General features: G+C 41.5%; 2 protein-coding genes across 3 annotated transcripts in view; both read right to left on the bottom strand.

Annotated features, from left to right (window-relative positions):
• The window catches only part of RABGAP1L (RAB GTPase activating protein 1 like), a 613081-nt gene that overhangs the window by 337241 nt on the left and 250132 nt on the right, over window positions 1-25708 (bottom strand). The window lies entirely within an intron of this gene.
• Window positions 17510-22394, bottom strand: GPR52 (G protein-coupled receptor 52). Its single transcript, XM_077453253.1, has 2 exons — window positions 22233-22394; window positions 17510-20237 (listed from the first exon to the last, which is right to left on the bottom strand). Exon 2 carries the CDS (start codon window positions 19849-19851, stop codon window positions 18760-18762), a length of 1092 nt encoding a protein of 363 aa, XP_077309379.1. The 5' UTR covers window positions 19852-20237; window positions 22233-22394; the 3' UTR covers window positions 17510-18759.

The raw sequence follows: 25708 nt of genomic DNA, 5'->3' as shown, positions 1-25708 counted from the left end.
ATGGTAAAAAAATATATAAAACAAAAATTGAAATAAGAGTATATTGATTGGTTTGCACAAAAGTTATAGAGTCTACAAAATAAGGGATAGATTTATGTCATTATTATTTATTTATTTTTTTTACTAGTAATGGCGGCGATCTGCAATTTTTATAATTTTTTTATTTTTAATAAAGTAACCCAATTTTTTTGTAAAATATGAAAGATCGTGTTACGCCGAGTAAAAAGAGATGTTACATGTTATGCTTTAAAATTGTGCATGCTCGTGGAATAGCGCCAAACTACAGTCCATAGGCAATGCTTTAAAAACTTTTACGGGTTACTCATTTAGTGTTAGAGGAGGTTTAGTCCTAGAATTATTGCTCTTGCTCTGACAATTGTGGCGATACCCAACGTGTGGTGTGATCACGGTTCACATATGTGGGTATGATTTTCTTATGTGTTCACCCCTGTGTGCGAGCATGGGGGGACAGGGGCGCTTTAAAAAAAAATATATATTTTTTTATTACATTTTAATTTTTACACTGTCACTTTATTTATTTTTTTATGACCACTTTTATTGCTGTGGAGGGTCAACCCCTCCTGCCACTTCTAAAGCCCTGTACACATGATCAGACTATCGTACAAAAAATACTGTTTTGGAAGCGATCGTACGATAATTCGATCGTTAGTACGCAGCTGTCTGAAATCTTCCACAGGGACAAACATGAAAATTTTTCTTGCACGATACCAGATAGTATAGTACAACATTTAATATTAGTACAATTTTCATCCAAAAATACAATACAAATACATTACATCACTTCCCAATTTTAATTCTGTCACCTGAGAATTTTCGTACTTTAGTAACCTATTCATTTTAGATAAGGAAGCTAGCATCCAAAAAAAAAAAAACGGATGATCGTTTCTCTGATAATTCAGCCATAACCACGGTATTAAACATCAAAGTAATGACGTATGGTCCCAGTTAGGCGGTCAGCAAGTGGTCTCTTGCCCTTTCGTTATACGAGTTCCAGAAAAATTGCCCAATTTGACACATTACTATCAGGTTGCACTTTTTTAAACCCCAGCTCCAGCCTAACTTTTTCTTTTTTTCAACTTTTGCACAAAGTGGGGAAATTTGCACAAAGTGGTGTAAATTTGTCATAGCGGTCTGTATCCGCATTTTAAGAGATTTCTACTTCCTGCTTATTTGCAGAGTATCAGAACAGGAAGTGAAAGCATTTCTCCTCAAGCAGGCAGTAATTTAAAGCGGAACTTCAGAAATGTTTTCAACTTTCCATCTATTAAAACTTCTGCCCTTGTTGTTTTAACTTTGGATAGTAAAACATTTTCTTTCTGCCAGTAAATACCTTATACAGCCCACTTCGTGTTTCTTGTCTGGTCATTAGCCTAGGATTATGACATCATGCACAGGTCTCTCTCTTTCTGGTGAAAGTTTGCCAGGAAAGGGGGGGGGAGTCATAAAAGGGTCAATGAAAGACGCAGGGCTGCAGAGCTGGAGATGTTTGTGTGTGTGTCTGTGTAAATCCAGGAAGTGAACAGGCAGCAGCTTCAGGTGCCCACAGTTAAAATAGCTGCAGCCGGACTCAGTGAAGTGAGATTTCTGCAGCATATTTGGCAAGTACAGAATCACAGTATATATAAAATAATATGCAAAGTGGTTGGAGGGAAGCTTCAGAATGGCAAAGATGTTTTTATTACAAATTATGTGAGCAGACTGCAGTTCCTCTTTAAACACATTTTCTGAAAGCATAAGGAAGGTGTCAAGAATTCATTGCTGGCTGTGTCCCCGTGAGGAAGATTTCCCTTTATTTCCTGTCCAAGAAAAGGGGTGCGAGACCGAACAAGAAGAAAACTCAGTTGGAGACACAGCATTTGTAGAAAAAACAGAGGCTGTAACTCTTCCCTAATTTAATCTAAAACGAAAACCAAAAAATGGCTGCAGCTGGTATTTAAAAAGGGTTTCAACCATCCTTAAATTAATTACTTTTAAACTTTGCAAATCTGGGGTGGGCAAGACGATGCATTTGATTATACCATCATACTATGGCGGAGCCTGCAGTCTTGATTATTATTACATTTAATACCATTTTGCACAGTAAAACTGATTAAAGATTTAGCAATTAGTATGCTTAGTTGTGGTAAGAGGATATGATAATTGGCAAGCTGAAAAGCTGCGACTGAGGATAATTGGCAGCTGCCACGGGCTTTAGCGTTCAATGTCTCAGAACTGTAACCAGAACTGGGGCCCTCGGCTGTAGCTGGCCTTATGTCTTAACAGCGGACCTTCCAGGTGTCTAAGCGGACCTACTGGTAACTTTATAAATCGATATGAATACATTCCTGACATGTCACATCCCATAATCCTTTTATATTTAACCACTTGCTTACTGGGCACTTAAACCCCCCTCCTGTCCAGACCAATTTTCAGCTTTCAGCACTGTCGCACTTTGAATGACAATTGCGCAGTCATACAACACTGTACCCAAATGAAATTTTTATAATTTTTTTTTTAATTAATTGAAAAATACCAAATTACACAATTTTATATAAAAAAAACATTTTTTAAACAGGTAATTTGTCTCCTTCATTGATGTACGCTGATAAGGCGGCAGTGATGGCCACCAATAGGTGGCAGTGTTGGGCACTGATTGCTTACACTGACAGGCAGCACTGGTAGGTGGCACTGATTGGCACCACTGGTAGGCATTGATAGGTGGCACTCATGGGCATTGATAAGTGGCACTGGTGGGCACTGTGATCACTGGCAGGTGACAAGGACAGGTGGCACTGAATGGCACAGAGGAGGCATCATTACCTCCTTCCTCTTCGAGACCGATGTCCCTTTAACACAAGCCGGTGATCGGCTTTTTTTTCTTTTCACACTGTCAGCGTGAGGAGGGGGAAAAAAACGATCACCAAGCTTTTGTTTACATCATGTGATCAGCTGTCATTGGCTGACAGCTGATCACATGGTAAGGGGTCAGGACCAGCCCCTTACTCGGATCGGTGATCAGCCGAGTCTCCGTGATTCATGATCACAGTGCGCCCTGCAGGGCACGTGCACAGGGGAGGACGTCCTATGACGGCCTCCTGGAGATTGAGGTCCGCGCTGTAGCCATCATTCGGCTATGGCCCGGACCTCAACTGGTTAAAGTAATTAAGGCAGAACTATAGGCCAGAAGTTTTATTTTTATTTTGGATAGAGTAAAAGGAGGGTTATAACCGGTCAGATTCTTTCTTTTCTTTTTACGCCATCTGTGTCATACCCAAACAGGAAGTGAGAGGAAATCCATGCAAATGATGGGAATCCTTGGGACCTTGGGGATCCCCAGGTCATAGTAACAACTGTCCCCATTGGAAGATTCCCCCTCTATTACCTTTTTGGGGACAACCCAAATTTTGAGATTTTCCTTTACTTACACTTTCAATGATAATGGTAAACAGGACAAATAGAGAGGATGAATCTCCTTAATGAGGGAACAAAGCAGAAAAGAAACCCGACAGGGGGTCTAACTTATCTCCACTATATCCACAACAAAAAAAAAAAAAAAAAGTTCGGCCTTGAGTTAAACTTTAACCGCTTCAGCCCTGGAAGATTTTATCCCCTTCCTGACCAGAGCACTTTTTGCGATATGGCACTGTGTCGCTTTAACTGACAATTATGCGGTCGTGCAACGTTACACCCAAACAAAATTGACGTCCTTTTGTTCCCACAAATAGAGCTTTCTTTTGGTGGTATTTGATCACCTCTGCGGTTTTTCTTTTTTGCGCTATAAACAAAAAAAAAATAAAGTGAAAATTTTGGGGAAAAAAGCAATATTTTTTACTTTTTGCTGTAATAAATATCCCCCAAAAATAAATTTAAAAAAAAAAGATTTTTTTCATCAGTTTAGGTCGATATGTATTCTACATTTTTTTGGTAAAAAAAAAAATAATCGCAATAAGCGTATACTGATTGGTTTGCGCAAAAGTTATTGCATCTACTAAATAGTGGATAGTTTTATGCCATTTTTTATCATTAGTAATGGCGGTGATCTGCAATTTTTATCGTGACTGCGACATTATGGTGAACACATCAGACACTTGACACTATTTTGAGACCACTGTCATTTATACAGCACTCAGTGTTATAACAATGCATGGATTACTGTGTAAATGACACTGGGGGGAAGGGGTTAAACACTAGGGGGTGATCAAGGGGTTAAGTGTGTCCTAGGGAGTGAATTTAACTGTGGGGGGATAAGCCCACTACAACATGTAGAGAGATCACTGCTCCCGAAGACAGGGAGCAGTGATTTCTGTCATGTCACTAGACAGAACGGGGAAATACCTTGTTTACATAGGCATCTCCCCATTCTGTGGCTCCGTGACACGATCGCCAGGACACCATGGGGGTCCCGCTGTATGCAGTGAGTGCGGGCTAGCCCCGCAAATTAAAGGGGATGTACAGGTACGCCCATTTGCCCACCGCTGCCATTTTGCCGACGTATATCGGCGTACATCGGTCAGCAACTGGTTAAATTCCAGTACAGGCAGTTCCTGGGTCACAAACAAGATAGGTTCTGTAGGGTCTCAAGTTGAATTTGTTTGTAAGTCGGAACAGGTAAAAATTTTAAGTGTAGCTTCAGCAAAAAAAAATAGAAAAATATGTTTTTTGGCTAGAATAGGGAAGGTTTAACACCCCTGTGACGGTTTTACTGTCTGTGCCAGAAGATTTTCACTTTCTGATAATTGGATTTTGAACATTTTGGGTTGTTGTGGAAACAAGAACTGGTAGTAAAGCTTCAATGGAGACACTACTCTCATGATAACTCTGAATTTCCCTTCCTAGGGGTAGATTTCCTCTCACTTCCTGTTGTCTCCCTCCATTTGTACGTCGGATGTTTGTAACCCGGGGATGTAACCCCCTGTATTGTGACTTTACCTGGGCTAAAATTATGTCATCAGTCTGCTGCAGCCAGGAGAAAGAATTTCTTCAATCCTCCCTTCCCTAGTGAATAGACTGCAACATTGTAAATTTGTAGCAATTTCAAAAGTTCAAGTCTCCAGAAAGGGGCCGATCTGTGTGAGAAATTTTTTTAACACAACCAAGAACTGCACACATACCAGGATCCTCTGCATTGTGTAAAAAATACTGTTTGATCCTTTCTTTTCCGATCCTCCCTTTTTTCCATTGTCCCCAATCCATCTCCTGATAAGACAGAGCTTTGGAGTCACTCTGCACATGCTCAGTTTGGTGTGTGTTGCTAGAGGTTTTTTTCTTCTTCTTCTTCTTGGGAGAATGCATGTGATCAGCACAGGGCCAATCAGCACTGTCCAGACACAGGGCCAGGGATTCTGCTGCCTCATAGGACAATCAGGGGAGAATAAAAAAAAACCCTGCTACAAGCTTTAACCAGACACTGATAGAAGTCACTAGACTGCTATATACTGCTGATGAGAAAAGGTATTTAGCAGTTTATATTTACTAAATAATTGCATTTCCATGTTCTGTGTACTGTAGGAGACCAGATATAGCGAATGCAGGGTCCTGGGTTTAATAACACTTTAAGGAAACTTACAGAGTCTTACTAAGTGGGTTGGATCACATGAGAAAGCACCGGGGTGTGAGCTGGAGTTCAGCTTCAATTTTTTAGTGTATCTAGGTCTGCTAGTACATCTAATACTCCCCCTCCCCCCAGATTACCAATGCTGCTGTTCAAAAGGTGCCCCTGTGCTTCTTCCTCCAGAGTGGAGGCACTCTAAGGCAGCAGTCACACCTGCGTTTCTGGCGAGCAGATGCAAGAAACTTTGCTGTACGGCATGGTTTCCCCACTGTGTCTTCATCCACCTTCATGTGATCAACTCAAGTTGCTGCTCTCTGCCTATTTGTACATTCCACATTATGGAAATCTACTGAGAGGAGTGTGGCACCAACATTTGGCTTTGCAAAGGCCGCTGCAGTTGCATTAAACTGGAAATACTGGTGTCTGCGTCCCCCAATAGAGGAGAAACTGGGAGGAGCTGGCCTTTAAAAACTGTAATTTTCTATTTCCGCTTAAAATTAGACATTTATTTGCTGCTTTTACACTAATAACCTTCTCTTATGTTACTGCTTTGTAACACAAGACTTATCCATTCATTTGTAGTCCCCTATTATGAGACTATTCAGGCTAGCAATAGCTTTGTTTACAATAAAGAAGAGCAGATGGTCCTAACCAGACCAAATGACTCCAAAACACAAGGATTAGTAGTTCATCATAACAGCAGGCCTTGTGCAGAAAAACTGGATTTAAAAAAAAAAAAAAAAAAACACACTATCTGTGTTGTCCTTATCAACCAATCCTCTTGGTGCATTTGATGAAATGTTTCTTCCTGCCTCCAGTATACAACTTATAGTATTTTGTTGTGAAATAAGCTGCAATCAGAAGCAACCAACTACAGGCTAGTTATTTTGCGCTAATATTCCAGCGCTGTGGGGGTGACCGCTATGGCTATAGCAGTTAAAGAAGATCTCCAGGTATAGATATTTTATACATAGTTACACTGATCCAGCTTTGACTAATTTAACTACATATATACCATACCTGGCCGGTATGCATATACCGTACCTAGCCTATACCATACCTGGCTGGTATGCATATACCGTACCTGGCCTTTACCATACCTGGCCGGTATGCATATACCATACCTGGCCTTTACCGTACCTGGCCGGTATATATACACCATACCTGGCCTATACCGTACCTGGCTGGTATGCCTATACCATACCTGGCCTGTATGCCTATACCGTACCTGGCCTTTACCATACCTGGCCGGTATACATACACCATACCTGGCCGGTATACATACACCGTACCTGGCCTATACCGCACCTGGCTGGTATGCCTATACCGTACCTGGCCTGTATGCCTATACCGTACCTGGCCAATATGCATATACCATACCTGGCCAATATGCATATACCATACCTGGCCAATATGCATATACCATACCTGGCCGAAGCACATGGAAACAAATGAAATGATCATCGCTACCCCAGTGATCACCACATGCTTCCAGGGCCTGTGCCGAGCAGCTGCCCCGCTGCATTTGGAACACAGGAGTTTAGTTGCTCAGCACGAGGGGCCCACCTCCTGTGTACAGGATACAGCAGAGCAGCCTCTTGGCATGGGACACAGAAGCTTGTGGCGAACACTGGAGTAGCTTTGTATACTTCAATGAAGTTCAGATTCCAGGTGGATCAGCCAGGTATGGTATATGCATAGCTACACTGGACCAAGTTGGAGTTCAGCTTCAATCTTCAATACTGTGGGAACTACACTACTGCCTGTAGCCACCAGAGTCCTTCAGTTCATGAACATGCTATAATTTTTGCTAAAGCTGAATCTGAAGCAACAAAGTCTTAAGACCCTTGAGACCCCTTTTGCGGATTCTGAATGCGTTTTAAAGTGGTAGTAAACTCTTTCCCCCTGCAAGGCAATATCATAATGTGCTAGTATACACCACATACTAGCACATTATGAAGTACTTACCTTAAAACAAAGCCCTCCAGTGTTACGCTGTCACTGCTGCAGAGGCTTCTAGCTTCAACTGGTCTTCCTTCCAGGATCATGGGCTGTGGCTGCTTGATTGGCCCCCCATGTGATGACGTCATTCCCATGCAAGCGCATGGGAGCCTATGCCTCGGCACACCGCTCTGAAGCAATGACATGGGTATGCCGTGCCTTCAGAGTGCATGCGCCAGTGACATTGCTGCTTTTTTTTTTCTTTTTTTTTGTTTAAGCTTAAACATGTGACCAGCAGAAAAGGACTAGAAGCTCCTCCTGTTTATGTTTCCCTGCAGACAGGCTGGGAGAGAGCCGAGCCATGTGACAGCTGTATACTGATTAGGGATAAGGTAATTAGAAGTTTTTTTTTATGAAAATAATTACAGTGCCATCATCCATATACAGAAATAGAAGGGACCATGTAAATTTAACTGCGTGTGTTTAGGATCACTTTAAGTCATTCAGTTACTGCAATGTCCACAGTGTCGTGTTGCCTTGCCTATGGCAGCTGCCGACATCCCATTATTGGTGTATAAGGGCTGCTACTGGCAACAAATTACATTTACTACAGGTGAGCAAACAGCGAGGGTTGATAGTAGCGTTTGATCACACCACTTACCAGTCATTGACAAATATTCAGACTGGAACCGCTAATACTTTACTACACTGTGTAAATCCATTAGGAGTATTATCATGGTGCCACCACTGATATCAACATTATTACATCCACTGGGAAACATTTAAAAAACGGTTGTTGCCTTACCCTGTGAATTCGCAGACAAAAACAAAAGATTTTTAAGTGAATTTTCTCAGCACCAATTACACAGCAGCACTGTAAGTGTTGGCGGCATGTAAGAAAACATTCAGACCTGTCCGTTCTGCTATATTAATTCTTAACCACTTAAGCCCAGGACCAATTTGCAGCCAAAGAACCAGGCCTTTTTTGCGATTCGGCACTGCGTCGCTTTAACTGACAATTGCGCGGTCGTGTGACGTGCCTGACAAACAGAATTGGCGTCCTTTTTTTCCCACAAATAGAGCTTTCTTTTGGTAGTATTTGATCACCTCTGCGGCATTTATTTTTTGCACTATAAACAAAAATAGAGCAACAATTTTGAAAAACTTCAATATTTTTTACTTTTTGCTATAATAAATATGCCCAAAAAATATATAAAAAAAACATTTTTTTTTCCTCAGTTTAGGCCGATACGTATTCTTCTACATATTTTTGGTAAAAAAAAAAAAAAAAAAATCGCAATTAGCGATTATTGATTGGCTTGTGCAAAAGTTATAGCGTTTACAAAATAGGGGATAGTTTTATAGCATTTTTATTAATATTTTTTACTAGTAATGGTGGCGATCAGCGATTTTTATTGTGACTGCGACATTATGGCGGACACATCAGACATTTTTGACACATTATTGGGACCAGTGTCATTTATACAGCAACCAGTGCTATTTAAATGCACTGATTCCTGTGTAAATGACACTGGCAGTGAAGGAGTTAACCACTAGGGGGCAGTGTAGGGGTTATGTATGACGTGATGTGTTTTTTTTTTATTGTGTGGGCGTGGCCTGGCTTGTGACGTTACTGATCGACCTTCCCTATAAAAGGGAACAGATGATCGGTGACAGCCACACAGGGAAGCACAGGGAGAGGTTTGTTTACACAGACCTCTCCTCGTTCTTCAGCTCTGTCACCCAATTGCGGGACACTAGCGGCGATCGGGTCTGCTGGTCCCACGGCCACGGAGCTCAGGACCGGGTCGGGAGCGTAACTCCGGCAGCGCGCTCCTGACCCACGGCTGGGCACTTTAAGAATCACGTACCGATGTGAGGCAGTCCTTAAGTGGTTAAAGTGATACTGAAAACATGGTTTCATTTACATTGTCCCTTCTCTTTCTGTATATGGTTGATGGCACTGTAATTATTTTCATATAATAAAAAAATAAAATTAAAATGAAAGTACTTTTTTTTCCTAATAGATATATAGCTCTTTTCCAGTCGGTCTGCAGGGAAACATGTTTAAAATAAAAGAAAACATGTAAATAAAAAGCCTTTGAGATACAGCATAAACATAATTACTATCAATAAACGGTTTTAAATTGTCATACAAATATATATTTAAAATCAAACCTTATTTTTAGGCAATAACATGGAGTGGGTGGATTTCTGCCAATCACAGGCTGTCTCACCCCCCTCCAGTCTAAGTCTTAGAACAGGGAGGTGAAGCCTCCATCAAACAAGACTTAATATCCCACCCCCATTGTGCTTAGCTGGTTAGTGGACATGGAAGGGGGGGAGCGAGTGGGCTGCCATTTACCATTGTGTGCTCAGATGTGATAGGTAAAAAATGCTCAGGGTAGAAAACACACTGAAAACTGAGCATGTGCACTAGCTGCTAGCACAGCTCTGCAAAACCCCCAACTGCACTGGGGACATGTGCAAGAGGGGGAGACAGAACAGAAGGATCAACCAATATTATTGCAGATTACTAAAAACGAATCCCATAGTGACTGAGTTTGAACAGCATGAAATACAGCAAACATTGATAGATGTTAATGATGTGGGTTTAATGGCACTTTAATAGCACCGTTACTTGTTTGCAGACACAGCGCATTTTTGTAAGTGCCAAATCACATGGTGCTGCATAGTAACAGTGTGGGGCGATTAGAAAAAGTAGAGGGCTTCTTTTCTGCGAGTACGGCAGACTATTCAAATAAATGGGCTGCGGTACCTGCGACGTATATGTGCGTCAAAAGTGTGAACCTAGTGTGAGTCTAACAAGCTGATCAGGTATAAATATGTACACACAGCTCAAAAGATAAAGGCTTCTGCAAAGACACCAGGATTTATATCATAATCACTAAGGGAAAGACTTTAAGTCCATGAATTGGATGATGACCCTGAATGATGCCAGAATAAAGTTGGCGATGGATTTCTGGGAGGAAAGAAAGAGTAATGTAATGTCATGCCTGCAATTAATGCACATTATTTAGCCAGGATGCATATAATATAAAAGATATATCTAGCACTAGGCTTGATTTATGTTATTATCTGCATCCAACTGCGAGTTTCTAAACGAAGAATTCAAACATTGCTTTTGTGTAACCATGACAACACAGAATGTTCATGCAAGTGGCTCCACTTTTTTTTTCAGCAGTTCTTCTCTTACTGGCAATACTTGCAATGATCACATGATTACAATAGTCCGAACTGGAATGAATACTTCAGTATCCACAGAGCAGGAAAGAGCTCGCCTTCATTATATTGTTTTTTTAATAGAATTAGAGTAACGCTTTAAAATGACCTTCTCTTCAGTCTAAAAACTTAAAAGTGGTAGTAAACGTCAGACATGAAATATGAACAACGTATATCACTCTATAGCAAGGATATGCAATTAGCAGACCTCCAGCTATTGTAGAACTACAAGTCCCACGAGGCATAGCAAGGCTCTGACATCCAGAGGCATGATGGGATTTGTAGTTTTGCAACAGCTGGAGGCCCCGCTAATAGCATATCCCTGCTCTATAGTGTGAACTTGTCAACATTAGAAGCAATAAGTGTCATGTGTGTCTGCTGCCTCTTTCCTCTGCTATCAGCACAAATCACTTCTGACAAGTTTTCCTGACACCAGGGGAGGAATGGTGACAGAGGAGGGGCCCCAGTTGATTGATCAGCTCTGTTCCTGTGTGCTGTGGGAGGTGTGTCTCTTCCCTCCAATCAGCTATCAGAGCTCCCACAGTGAGCTATGCAGAATGTAACTTCAGTCAGCTCTCTGCCCCCTTTTTTTCTGAACTCTCAGACAAGCTTTAAATATTCAGCACTATGAACAGATAGAGAAGAAAAGACTGCAGATAGACCGGTACAACTTATGTAAGAGGATTTGTTTCATCTCTGTGAAGCACCTGAGGCCAGTCACTTCATTGGATATATGTAAGGGTTTACAGCCACTTTAACCGCTTCCCGCCCAGGTAATTGTAAAAGGACGTTAGGGCGGGAACCCTATTGTTCTTGGAGGACATCCTCCCGAGAACGTGGGCAGTGCTCCAGGCATGATCTGCCACCCACAGTGTCCACCAGACTCAGCGGAGGACTGATCAATGTGCTGTCCCGCTGCCAGTACCACATGATCGCTGTGATCAATCACAGCAGATCACATAGCAATTGTAAACAAAGGATGGCTTCCTTTCTTTCCATTCATTGGATACCACTGTGTTGCTAGCTGTGATTGCCAACGCACTATTCCCAATGCAAACGTTCCTGTAGAAATGGCTGTGTGTATACATGGGTGCTGAAGCAACCACCAGTTGGAACCATGCCAAGTCAGAGCAAAAGAATGTCCCCAGCACACCAACCGTCATTACAGCAGATTGCAACGTTATGAAGCCACACAGAACCCCTTCACATGCCTGATGAAGGGGTCCCGCATGGCTCCGAAATGTTGCAATCTGCTGTAACGAGGTGATGGCTGATTAAAGCTTTCGACACACTATGGAGATCCTTGGTGTGCTGGAGACATTTTTTTTCTTTGCACTAGCTGTGATTGGTCACAATGATCACACGTTACAGGGCCAATCACAGATCATTTGTACCATGTGATTATCTGTAACCAATCACAGATAATCACAACAATACCCTGTCTACACACTGCCATTCAGTAAAAATATTTGCTTTTAGCTGTGAGATCCACATCATAGTATGTAAAAAAAAAAAAAAAAAAAATTCTTGATCAACTGCCCAGAGTGGTACAGTATGTAAAAATAAAATGTAAACAAAAAGGAAATAAAAACAATATTTTTAAATATATATATATATGTTTTTTTTTTATATAATGGTGCTGTACTGCACTGGTGACGGTATATATATTTAAAAAAAAAAAAAAGTGCAAAAAAGATTTCTTAATTTTCCCAAAAATTGCGACCAAAAAAAAAAAAATTTACAACTTCTAAAAATGTGCCATGCCTCTTACTTCAGACTGTCTACTTTCCAAAAAGGGTCTCAAGAAATGAGATTAGTACATTGGGATTGATCGATTTTCATATATATATATATATATATATATATATATATATATATATATATATATATATATATACACACACACACACACACATCTCCACCATAGATTAAATATTATAGCCGAGCAATCTTCTGGGACCTGTTACGTGTTCCAGAAGATTGCAGGGAGGGGGGGGGGGGGGGGGCGAGGTGAGTACCTTTCACAACCAGGCACAACCCCCCCCCCCCCCCCCCAAAAAAATGACATGCCAAATGTGGCATGCCAGGGGGTCATGAGTGCTTAAAGCGGAAGTTTGATTTTTGGGTGGGACTCCACTAATGTTTCAGCGAAGGATGTTGCCAAGTGTTCTAAGAATATCAATTATTAGAAAAAAAATTATCCAAAAATGTATTATGCACATTAAGGAATCAAATAATCAAAGACTCGAATACACATTTTTCAGCAGCAAAGAGAAAACACAATGGCCCACGGCTCAGTTTGTTTAAAACAGCAAGGTGCTAGCAGGAGCAACAACTATATAAAATACACACATTGCACGGCATTCAACATTGGTAATTGGTAAAGGAATGCAAATTCATTTTTTTTGTCTATAATCAGAATAAAATTAGAAGTCTATTTTGCATTCCCTGGCAAATTTATCGTGGTGCTTTGACACGCGTGGTCCTAGAAAACAAAAACTTGGAAAGAGGGTTTACTCCATATAGTGATCAGTTTTCTTTGGAGCAGAGACACATGACATGTTATCCCTACATAAACCCAGAGATGGTACTTACACATGTTAGACATGATACTTGCAGAGGCACCGCCACATAAACTTAGTGTAGGCACTTCCAAACACAAATGACAACTGTAGAGGAAAATCCATAGGCCTACATACACAGTACACATGAAAATGTTCACTGTTTTTCTCCTTTGTTATTAGAACTGTAGAAGCTGATTTTAAATCAAAGAACTGGGTTTATAATCTTTTCTGGCTAAAATGATACGAGCCAGGGCAAAAAAATAACCATATTATTTATTATTTTGTTCCATTAGGCATTTACCAGGACGCTGAAGTTTATGCAATGCCCATTACAAAAATGTTCACAACTTTGCCATGGGACCTGTAAGAACAATGTAATGACTCATCTATGTGAACACCCCGTTGACAGTAGGCCTTTGCAGAATGACCCCCCCATAGCATTCAGCAAATTGTAGCAATTTCAGTAGGGCCTAATGGATGTCTCCTAATCTGTACAGACAAACTAAATCAGGTGATGGATGCCATTTAGTAAGTTCATAACTCACTTCCCTAAGTTACAAAAAGCAGTTTAAGGTACAACTCTACAAAAGTAGAGTTGTACCTTGAAGTGCAACTATAGCCAGGCTATGAACATTTAAAATATATATACACACACCTGTCCACACCAGCGTCATTGTGCCTGCACTGGGTTGCCTTGCCCAGTGCAGTCCCTACACAAGACAGAGTAAAAAGCCTTGTTCCTCATTATGCCAGTTCACACTGTGAGCTGAAAGTAAAAAGGTACGGCATGCAGAACTTCAAATCAGTGCAGTGTGGTGCCATGTAATCCACTGCATTGCACAACACTGCAGCCAACAAAACTTTGTGACATTTCAATAAAATTCGCACTTCGGAACATCTTGTTGCCACAGCACTGTTCTCGCAGCACGCACCAGGGGCCATGCATTTTGCACGACCTTTTAAAGTTGACATTTTTCAATGAGTTAGCGTGACTCAAAATGTGTGCTACCAATCGGTGGAGCAGAACATTAAAGGGTTAAAGTGATACTAAAAGGAACATTTTTTTTTTTTTTAAACAACAAACATGTCGTATTTACCTCCACTGTGCAGCTTGTTTTGCAGAGTGGCACCGAACATCCATTTCTGGGGTCCCTCATGGTTCTTACGGCTCCTTCCCGCATTAGATAGCCCTCTTGGAGAAGCCCTTTCCCAGAGGGGGTTACCTTGCGGGTGCGCTCATGAGTCCAGCATTCGACATCCATAGAGGCCGAATGCGGGACTTAGCCCCGTCCCCCGCATCATTGGATTTGATTGACAGCAGCCGGAGCCAATGGCTGCACTGCTATCAATCTATCCAATCAAGAGGCGGGAACCTGTGGAGAGAGGGATGGCGAGGACGCGCCGATGGAAATTCGAGGCTCAGGTAAATAAAACGGGGGGGGGGGGGGGGGCTAGTGACTACAAGGTGTTTTTTGACCTTAATGCTTAAGGTGAAAAAACATGAGCCTTTACAACCCCTTTAAGTTGGCTGCACACTATACAATTTTCTTGTACAACTTTTCTTTAGATTTACCACAAAACCATATAATATGAGGTCAAACCTAAACACTTTCAAATTGTATGTAATCAGACAGGCCCTTGCACTACATAGTTGAAGGTAAACCTAAAGGAAATTGAACAAATTTGTATAATGTGTATGAAGCTTTAGTCCAACTCCGGATATAGCTTTTTGTTTTTAATCTTTATTTCTCACATAAATAATGTAAATATCTTAGTACTTTAGGAGCTCTTTAAGGTAGGTATACGCTATAAGAAAATCAGGTACACGCTCGAAATGTATGAAAATTCTCATACAACAATGGTTGTTATTTATTGTTACTGATCATGCGCAGTCTTTTGTATCGGATTTTGTTCGTACGAAAAGCATACACAAACAGTACACACTAAACGAAAATCGTTAGTTCTGTTCCCATACAAGAACATTTTTGGGAGTAGTTCCCTTCGAAAATTTTCATTTGGAAAGTTTGGATCGGATGTTGAAAGTGGTGTACACACTATACGAAAATTGAACGATCGTGCCAAATTTTCTCATACTGTGTACCCCACATTAGGCTCCTCTGAAAGTTCCCATCATGTACAGTGGGGTGCAGGACTTCTGGACCACCGCTGCACCAAATGGTGTGCATTATCATAACCAGTTCTGCTGCTGTGCCGTTCACAAAGTACAGCACTAAAGTCATTACTGTCATGTGCTCCATGAATAGAAACAAAGTGAGAAGGATCGAGGCACAACACCAGAACTGGAGTCACTTATATACCCCACTTGATGCAGTAGTGGCCCAGAAGTCTATCTCCGTGTTGTACATATAAGGAGCTCTCAGTGGAGCAGAGAGAACCGATGCACCAACATACTGACATTGTTTAAGCAAAAAGCACGACATTAAGTGTACAAAAGTAAATTAACTTTTAAATACAAACTCACAGACCTTCGTAGCTGCAGACACTTTGAACACATTATCCTCAAAACTTATTAGCACTTTCTATTTTAGAAGCGCCACTTCCCAGGCTCCCCACCACTCAGAAGTGACTTGGTAGCCTTCAATTATCCTAAGCCGGCCATGGATGGTTCAAATCTCAGCTTGTTCAGCAGGGGCCGTCCAAAATTCGACCCATCTATGGGCAGGCTGATTGTACCCAAATGCTATTTCCAGCCACTAACAATCACAGAGTTCTCCTGGCAGAGACGGCTCCCTGTGACCCCAACACACACACCCCCAAGGGGGAACACCATCAACATTGGCTGTGTTGATAGGGGAATCAAGTGATTTTCTTTACTGCATCCAGTACAGGAAAAAAAAAAAAATCACAGTCTTTGGCCTGCCTTAACCCATAGGCGACGGCTGTACGCAAATATGCGGCCTCTCGGCCGCCTGGTCCTTTGCGCTGAGGGGCCGCATATTTGCGTTAATTGCTGCCTATGCACTTGTGCTGAGAGCAAGCGCGCTCTCAGAGCATTTACTGTAGACGGGGAGTTTTTCGGACCATGTGACCACTGTGACAGCCAATCACAGTAAATGTTTTTTTGAAACCGTTAAATCAATGGCTTTAGACCCCTTTCACACTGGGGTGGCGCTGCTGTTATCGTGGTTAAAAGCGACCCACTAGTGGATGAAGAAAGGGTTTAATAGCGCCCGTATTGTATACACCGCTCCCACACCACCCCACAGATGCTGCTTGTAGGACTTTTTTTCCCATCCTGCAAGTGCACCACCCCAGTGTGAAAGCATTCAGGATTTCCCACTGCGGTGGCTTGAGAGGCGCTATTCAGGAGCTTTACAGGCGCTATTTTTAGTGCTAAAATGTCTGAAAAGTGGCCCAGTGTGAAAGGGGTCTTAAAGCAGAAGTAACCCTATCGATTTAACAGTTTCAAAAAACAGTTACATTCCCGCTATGCCAGGAATGCTAACTCACATTGGTTATGTTCTCAACCAAATTCTCAAACCATCCAATGGTCGATATCATAACTGATCACACGTGCACCATCATGGCAGTTGAAGCTGAAAAAGAGGCCAAGATGGCAGCTTCCTTGGCTGAAGAAGATAGGAGGTTTTACTTCCTCAAACGTAGATCAGGTGCTCTGGGAGAGGAGTTGAGCGGCAAACAACGGCAAAAGCTTCCACTTTGAACTTTGAAGACAAATTACTCCAGAGTGCCTACAGCTACAGAGTACAGCAAAGACTTGTTTTAAAACGCATTTACTGATGGTTAAGAATCTGGCCAGAGGTCAACTTTAAAGTGAATGAGTACATTGTTTAAACTAGCTCAACTGCCCACAAGCTTGAAAAGAAGGTATCTAGAAAAACCTATATGTAGGACGCATGGGCATAAAAAAAAAAAAATACTGCATTCAGCTCACCATGTTATTTACGGATCTGAACACAGCACTTGTTTGCTTAGAGCACCCCAGGAGTGCCCAAAGCAGTTTACTGACTTAAATGTCAGGACATGTTTACATGTTTATTTACACTGAATTAGGCTTCTTTTTCTACTTCGACAATATAAGTGTTGTAGACTTCATCCGATTTGTACATTTTCTTTTTTTTTAAAGAAAAATGCTGTCTTGTCTGCTATTCGGAGCGTGGAGGTATTCACTGTATTTGATTCAATAGATGCTGTTAGGGGAACAGTCAGTCAAAGATCACACACACCATTACATATATAGATTACTTTTTATTATTAAATATATACTGTGCACAGTGAAACTGCACATGGAACAGGGAAAAAAAAACACAGCAGCAAGCTAGATGTGCTATAGGATGATGACAGAAATATGGTCCCCTTAGCAGATTCTATTTTTTCCATGGGTGGTGTGATCACCAATTGTTCTGGAAAGGAAAAAAAAAAAAAAAAAAAAGAAGGTCGCTGCTGCTAATTCTGGAAGGAGCCACTGCCAGCTGCCTCGTCTGACAAAAGGCTCGATAACATGTCTAGGTGGCCAGGAATGCAAAGCCTCTACTTGGAAACCAGAGCCACATCTCTTATCAATGTAATCAATATATACACAAAGCATACATGACTACAGATGTACATTGGACATGTGCTAAACACTTAATTACCGCAGCACGTTAAAAGGAGACAATGCTTGCCAACATTAAGGCTGAGCAATCAATGTTGGGCATACTTGGACAAAAAAAAAAAAAAAAATACACATCTTAAAAAAAATAAAATAAAAAAAAAGTAGCAGCTTTTGTTGGTAAGTACTGTCAAAAAATCAAGTCAAGGGGGTCAAGAGGCTAATATTGGAGGGCAAAGTATTCAGAGGCACATATATTATGACAGAACACCTCTTTATATTGCACACGCTCTTTTGTAAACTCCCATATGGTTTGACAGCCACTTAACTTTGCGCTCAGGTAACACATTCATAAAATTACATTTAAAAACTAAAATAAATAAAAAACAGCAATTTGGTCACCTTCAGTCTAAGGAATTGTTTGTAAGGACTGTGGTTACACAGCAGTACTGTATTTAGTAACATGAGCCTTGCGGTGGGCAGTGATCTTTTTATTATCCTCCACAAGGCAATGAAGACATTATATTTTGCCAGGGAACGAGAAAGGAAGTGACCTTTAGTGCGTTATCTGATATTTCTGCAGAATATCTGCATTAATTAGCTAATCTTAACCTATCTGACACCTTCTCTTTGATATTTTGCTCCCCCCAGCTGATAGGATGACTCATTTTTGACAGCAGGGCATAGAATCGTGTGCTCTTTGTCTCTCCGCTCTCATCAGAGTTTCCTGGTTCCCATTTCCATTGCAAATCAACAACTCAAACAATGTAGTCAAAGTGAGGTGCTGGAATCATATTATATATTTTTTTTGTAGATGGTTCTGAGAAAGCAGCATCCCCGGGCCTGTGCAGATGCGGTACTAGCTCATGATTGTCACAGCAATCATTTTAAATAGAACATGAGTTAGCACGCTTTCGGGGCTTAGGGTCCCGATCTTTTTTGTCTTTAGAACACATGCACGGTGAACAGATTGTTTCAGACAGCCTCCTAAGACCGAGGCGGAAAACACTGTTGGATAGGCTGTAAATGACACAGTTACAGAAACTATTGCTTATGGCCAACCAGGTGGTGAGAAAGGACAGGGCCGGATTTGACAGTGCCCTCCAACTTTCCAACAGAAAATAAATTATGTACGGCAGCCAAAGCATGTAGAAAACGCTGGTTATCCGGAACAGAACCATGGCGTATCGTCGATCCGGGCTGTGACCAGGCCCGGCTTCCCCAGTTGATTCAGCTTCATGGCTGGGAAAGCGAGCGCGGCGGTCACTAATTTCTTTGGTGTGTTGGCGACAAATACGGAAGATGTGAAAGTATGTAAAACATATAACTAGTGCTGCTGGAGCATAGAGCAGGCCCACAATGAAAGCGGTGAAGTAGGCACTGGTGTGCCAAGCAATGGCACACCACTCGAAGATGTCCCCGTGGTAGCCAGGCTTACCCCAGCCGAAGAAAGATGGTAGGAAGATCAGACAGGAATAAATCCATATCAGTACAATGCAGAGGCGCAGTCTGCATGGGGTGACCAACTGGTTGTAGGACAGAGGTTTAGTAATGGCCAGGTACCGGTCCACACTGATAAAGGCCAAACACGCCATGGAGACACTTTTCAGGACTGAAATTATGTACCCAAACACTTGACAAGTCAGAGATTCATGGACTCCTGTGGAGTAATGTAGCAACGATAAGGTGGGCACCAAACAACTAACTCCAACCAGCAAGTCTGCATATGCCATTGTCTGAATGAAATAACTAGTGGTGTAATGATGCAGGAGTGGGGCACAATGAAAGACGAAGATGACAGTCAAGTTACCAGTGATGATCAAAAAGGTTAGCAGCACAATTATTGTGGTTTCCAGGATGCATATGTCCACTGAATTGTAGTGGCCGAAACCCAGTGGGCAAGGGTGATGTTCAGTTGTGTTCACTATAAATCCGCTGGCATTGACAGTCCCCCAATCAAATGTTTGTGACTGGTTCATGGTTTGGAATATAGTTCACCTTGGATGGAATCCTGAAGGACAGTGGTAAACACCAGGTGGTAAAAAACAGTCTTGAAACAGCGAAGGAGACCCTCCACATTCGAGCCTCAATAGTTTCAGAAATTTCTTCCATCAGTGAGATGGTCTATGTGGTCTTTCATGCCCGATCCATAAAACCAGTCCCAGTTTTTGGCTTCTATTCACCTTTGCTTTTCTAGGAGAGGAGGCACAGAAGAAGTTACCACGGCACCCAGGAGCAGTTTGGGGGAGCTTAACAAAGGGATGCTTGCTGGCTGTCTCACGATCAGGCTCTGGTAATCCATTCTTAGCAGGCACAAAGCACGGCTGCTGAAGACAGAATCTGTATCCTGTAACATGGGTGGAAACTAAAAACAAAAATAAAATAAACGTAAAAAAAACAAAAAAAAAAAAAAACACAACCCAGAATGGGAAGAAAGAGAAAGAAATGCCTAATGAAAAACATTTCTCTGACTCATGATCTTTTTAATGCTTAAGGAACAGGGGAGGAGGTAAAGGGTGGCTGGCTATTCTCCTGAGATAGTTTATCTTTAGACTTGAAAATTTGAATAAGAGGGAGGGGAAGTCAAGAGCCATCTTAAAATATCTCAGCATCTCGGGCCGAGTTAGCGGCAATCACAGACTATTTAACAGATACTTCTAAACTGATGCTCAATAATAGCAGCACATTACAACATCCAGCTGTCTCTGTTCAACCCAACCATGTGCCCTGTATCTGGGGCTGTGTACTGCCTGCATGCTCTTTAACCTGTTAATGATTTAAAAACCTTCTAGCTGGAGGCGACAAGTAGTTTGTAGTTGTCGTTAGCAGCGTGACCTAATTTCCTGATTGGAAGGATTGCTAGCATTACCTGGACTATAAAACAAGTAAGTTTTCCCAATGCAGTCAATTTTTTCTTTTTAGCAAAGCCTAGCTCTAAGCATCTAAGGATCAGGATCTATAGACAGCAGTCTTTCCTTATACCCTGCACAGTGACCGCTAATAGAATGCTACTCAACTGCTCACCTTGAAAGACCACCTTGCACACCCACCTATGACAATAAACATACTTGTAAATAAAACTGTAAATATCCCCAAAAATACACTGCAGCATACACTAAATATATATTTATTGACTTTCTGAAGTCCATTATAACACCTGTTACTTTCTGCAAGAGATAGTGGTGGTCACCCTGTGCCCTGAATTTAAGGCTGATGAAGACCGATGAGCATTTGTACAAAAAGGAGTTAAAGTTTAAACTCTAAACTCTTCTGAGCTTATCCCTCTTGTAGTTTATTGTATTGTAACTGTATTGTCTCCCTTTTACATTGTAAAGCGCTGCGTAAACTGTGGGCGCTATACAAATCATGTATAATAAGAAGAATACAAGTCTTAAATATTTGAAAAACCGTACCCTTGGAAGATGAGCACAATTAAGCCTAAATGAACCTGCTAATAATCAGGCACGTGTTTGTTATTTGTGAATATTCATACAGTCTTTATTCAGATTCAGTCTATTTAATTAACCCTTTAAAGTCCACATTTTTCAGTGAGTTAGCATGACTCAAAATGTGCGCTACCAAGCGGTGGAGCAGAACGTTAAAGGGTTAAAGGGAAATGATCCTTTAGTAAATAAAAGGACATTTTGGAAAGTTTCCGTATCTAATAAAAGCCAAATTTCTAAATTTGGAATGCTCCAAACTGCTGACAAATTTAATCTGGAAGGTGCGAGTTACTGCCCTTGCCCCTATGACAGATCATGAAATGAAACCACACGTATGTGCAGCTGTGCGGATAGAAAGACATGTTTGACATCAGATGCAGATTAAACAGAACTGGACATACTAAGTAACTTGGCACCGTCATTCAAGAAACAATAAATAAAGAAAGATGCCCAAGGTCATTTTGTCCTCCCTAGTTTGCGAGTGAAAGTTGGTGTGATGTTCGCTCAGCCTACCTCTTTTGTCTGTGCTTTTTCTACAGAGATTTAAACTGCCAGTGTGTGAGATGTGCCAGGGAGGTGGGTGGCAGCCGCAGCTCTGATACCATCTAAAGGAATGCTTTCTACACTGACACAGCCTTAGCAGTTTGGAAGAAATAATACCCTCGCTCATCATTCTTCATTCAAGTTGATCTACCTGGAGGAGTTTAGCCGTCTCCTTTCCCCCCCCTCTCTCCATCTTACAAATTAGCCCAAAAAAAAAAAAAGGACCAGCTGCTCCGTCCCCCCCACGCCCCACCACCCCAGCCCTCCTTCCTATCCCCACAATACAATTTAAAGAGAACTCTCCCCTGCCTTCACCACCGGCTCCGCTGCCTCTTCCTTGCTTTATTGCAGTTATTAAAGACAATGCTTCTCACCTAGGCTCCCTGCTAGCAGCTGAGCTGTCAGTTCGGTACTTCAGTCCTGCTATTGAGATGCTGCTTTGCGCGGAGGCTGTCGCTATTTCTCACATTGTCGTTCTCTCTTTATCGCTCTCACTCTTGGTATTATTAGTGCTAGCACCTGAGCCCCCTGCTCCTCCTCCACATTCCCTTCCTCCTCCTCTTCTATCCCTCCCTTTCCCCTCTACACCACCCCCCCTCCCTAGCAAAAAAGGCTGATGCAGGAGAGGAAAACGCTGAAAAGGTGACTGTCTTTCTGTCCCAGTCAACAGCTCAGCCAATGGCTAGTGCCGGTTAGGACTGTCACTAGGTAACAGTTGCCAAGACACAACGTATAAATGCCACAAACTGTCATCAAATATTATCAACTCCTGAAAATCAGGACTTTTTTTTTTCTTTTTTTTTTTCTCTTCCTCCAAATTTGCTGATGTGCCCCAACCTTTTCTGAATCATCCAAGCGCTCTGGGAGGTACGTCTCCGAGGCAGAATCTATGACTCCTTAACTGCATCCGTTTCAATGGCATCAAAACAAACGGCATGACCAAAAAAAAAAAAGTCGCTTTTCGTGTTTTGTTTTGTTTTTTTCTTCCCCTCTTGTGCCACGATAAAAGTGAAACACAACACAGTCCTTTGCCTCTGGGTAATGTGCACATCGTTCAAACAAAAGGCACAGACTAGGAGTACACCAGGAACACTAGCTGGAGCCGGTTAGCAGTAACATGAACCCTGCTGTCACGGAAGCCTGTATCAATTATTTATTATATAAAAGAACCATGCTATTAAGCACGGTAAGAGGAAAAAAAAAAATACATAAATCAACAAATACAGCTTCTAAAAGATAAAAAAAAAAAAAAGAAGAAGATGAAGAAGAAGGCTGTCAATGCAGAGGAATCTTCAACAAAAAACATTGCAATGATGAAGAAGATTCCTCAAGTATGAAATAAATACGATGTCTTCATCACCTTTGCTCGGTATGATGATTCAATCTCTCTCAATGGGACACAATAAAAGACAAACCGCTCAAGTGCTTTGACCTTAGATGATATATTTTTTTAATGAATCTGCCAGGATAAGGATAGGGGGGGGGAGTTGCTGCTGCTGTCATCTTCATCCCTGCTCTGTCATCTTCATCAATCACTTCAAGCAGAACTAAACTCATCATTTTCACAGTTAAAAAAAAAAACAGTTATACTCCTGGCATGCCGGGAATGCCAACTGTCACCTTTGCTTGTTCTTCCAACTAAACGGTCCAACCATCAAATGGCTGGAGGGATCACATGTGCAGCACCATGCCAGCTACAGATCAAACAGAGGCCAAGATGGCAGCTTCCTTGGCTGAAAAATGATCGGAGGGTTTAGTTCCGCTTTAATGATCTGCAGGCAGATTAAGCATATATGATGTTGCACACCTGAGCCACATGATTGTATCCGGTCAGTGACACACACCCCCACCCCCACCCACCAAGACGTAAAGAGAGGATAAGACTAACAGCCACAGAGTCTGTGCCTACAAGTCAACAACGGCAGCACGCTTATTTATTATCCTTGCAGAGTGTTGCATGGTAGACAAACATTTTCCTCTTGGCATTTTTGCACCTGCTTGCTGAGTAATCAGTAGTGGAAAGTCAATGGTTTTGTGTTAAAAATTTACAATTGCAGATTCAAGGGCTTTTATCATCACCATGGTTTTATTATAAAGTAGATAGCCTGGAATAAGTATAGATGGGAGTAGGCCGAAATAAAAAATAAATTTAAAAAACTAATAGTAAAAGGCAGCTCACTAGAGATAGTTGTATATGTTCGGGGAGGCAACTGGAGTGAATGATTAAGCTGTACAAAACAATTAGGCTTTATTCACACTTTTTTCACACCCCCAAAAACAAAATAACCACCGGCCGCCACTGAATACAGTACAGGAGGAATCGTGCTCGTTAGAGCTCACAATCTAGGAAGGTCATCCCCCAGAAGACGTATAGACAAAAGAGCTTCAGCTATACTTCCCCTTTAAGGAATACTTAAAACATTCTGCAATAAAATTGTTAAAATCTATATATGTATGTTACCATAATTTAAAAATAGGCTTTTACCGTTAAAAACATTTTTTTATTTTAGTCTGTAGGCCGTGAAATTATTGCAATGACAAACTATTAAAACCAAACTATTTTCAGACACCCCACATCTCTTTTCAGTGGTATGAACAGGCCAGAGGCTACAATGTATTGCGGTATAATTATTCATGATATTCACACAATACATCGGGATGAAAAGAACAGGGAGAACAAAAAAAAAAAAAAAAAAAATCAAGTAGCTATATCTGCTGTCTCCGAGTAACAAAGAAAACACACAGGTGGGGATGAAAATGCCATTCAAACAGAAGAAAAAAAAAGACAAAGAGCAAGTCAAGCGCAACACCCACTGCCAACTAGCACTGCCTGGCTACAACTGCACCCAGCCTGCTTGCCTGCAGCCCTGCTAAAAAAGCCAGCACTGTTTATGGCCTTGTACCAAAGAAGGGTTTCTTCATCTTAAAAAAAAAAAAAAAAAATGTAAAAAAAATAGCAGTTTATAACATTAACTACTAGCAACTAAAATCCATGTAAAAGAAAATATTTAATTATTTATATTTATTTATTATTATTTTTCAAATTACTGCTCCTTGTACTTCTTTATTTATCAGCCATTCTCAACCAAGGTTCTGTGGAAGCCTGGGGTACCTCCGGAGGTTGCTAGGTCTTCCTTGACCTGTGGCCTATTTACCTCCCATCTGATGGTGCCTGCATAATTCTGGGATCAATGCCAAGTGGAAGTTCAAGCTGCATGACACCAATTATCTATTTAGCTGTTTGTAAAAGTGCCATTCCAATCATAACTGTAAGGGTTACATTCTTCTCACTGTCCACCACCGCAAGGGACATTATTCCCCCGATACCCTAATAAATTGGTTTTCTCCGAGACCAGAAAACTAATTGGAAAGGTTTCTGTGAAAGGGTTGAGAAAGGCATAGGTTTTCTCTTCAAACCAACATGGTAACGAATCAAGCATTATATTTAAACAGATTAAGCATTGAGGATCAGTGCTCGGACAAGGTCTTCTAGAGCCCAAGGCAGAAATGCCAAAATGTGCTCAAGATGTATGAGCATTATGTGTCAGTAACCCCCCCCCCCCCCCCCCAAAAAAAAAATTAAGCACTAATCTGCATACTTATCCTTGAGATATAAATGCTCCCTACTTCCTGAACAAATCTGCTGAAATCCCCCCTAGCATATATGCCACCCCCACACAAAAAAACTAATTACAAATCCTCTACCCTTGGAATCCCTCAAATTTCTCCCCCCCCATCTCCTTCCTACTTCAAATACTCCCCCCACCCACCAAGAACAATGTACCCAACCACCAAATTCTACCCCCCCCCCCCACACCCCCCATTCATCCCTAACACAAATTCTCCCTCC

The sequence above is a fragment of the Lithobates pipiens genome, unplaced genomic scaffold, assembly GCF_037356315.1.
Source record: "Lithobates pipiens isolate NorthernLeopardFrog02 unplaced genomic scaffold, aLitPip1_a1.2 Scaffold_23, whole genome shotgun sequence".
NCBI classification, from domain to species: Eukaryota; Metazoa; Chordata; class Amphibia; order Anura; family Ranidae; genus Lithobates; species Lithobates pipiens.
Note: the sequence above shows the minus strand (reverse complement) of the source record. Positions and strands in the feature narration are given on the sequence as shown.

Excerpts from the sequence above, each read along its gene's own strand:
- GPR52 (XM_077453253.1), bottom strand. The coding sequence starts at position 19,851 with ATGAACCAGTCACAAACATTTGATTGGGGGACTGTCAATGCCAGCGGA.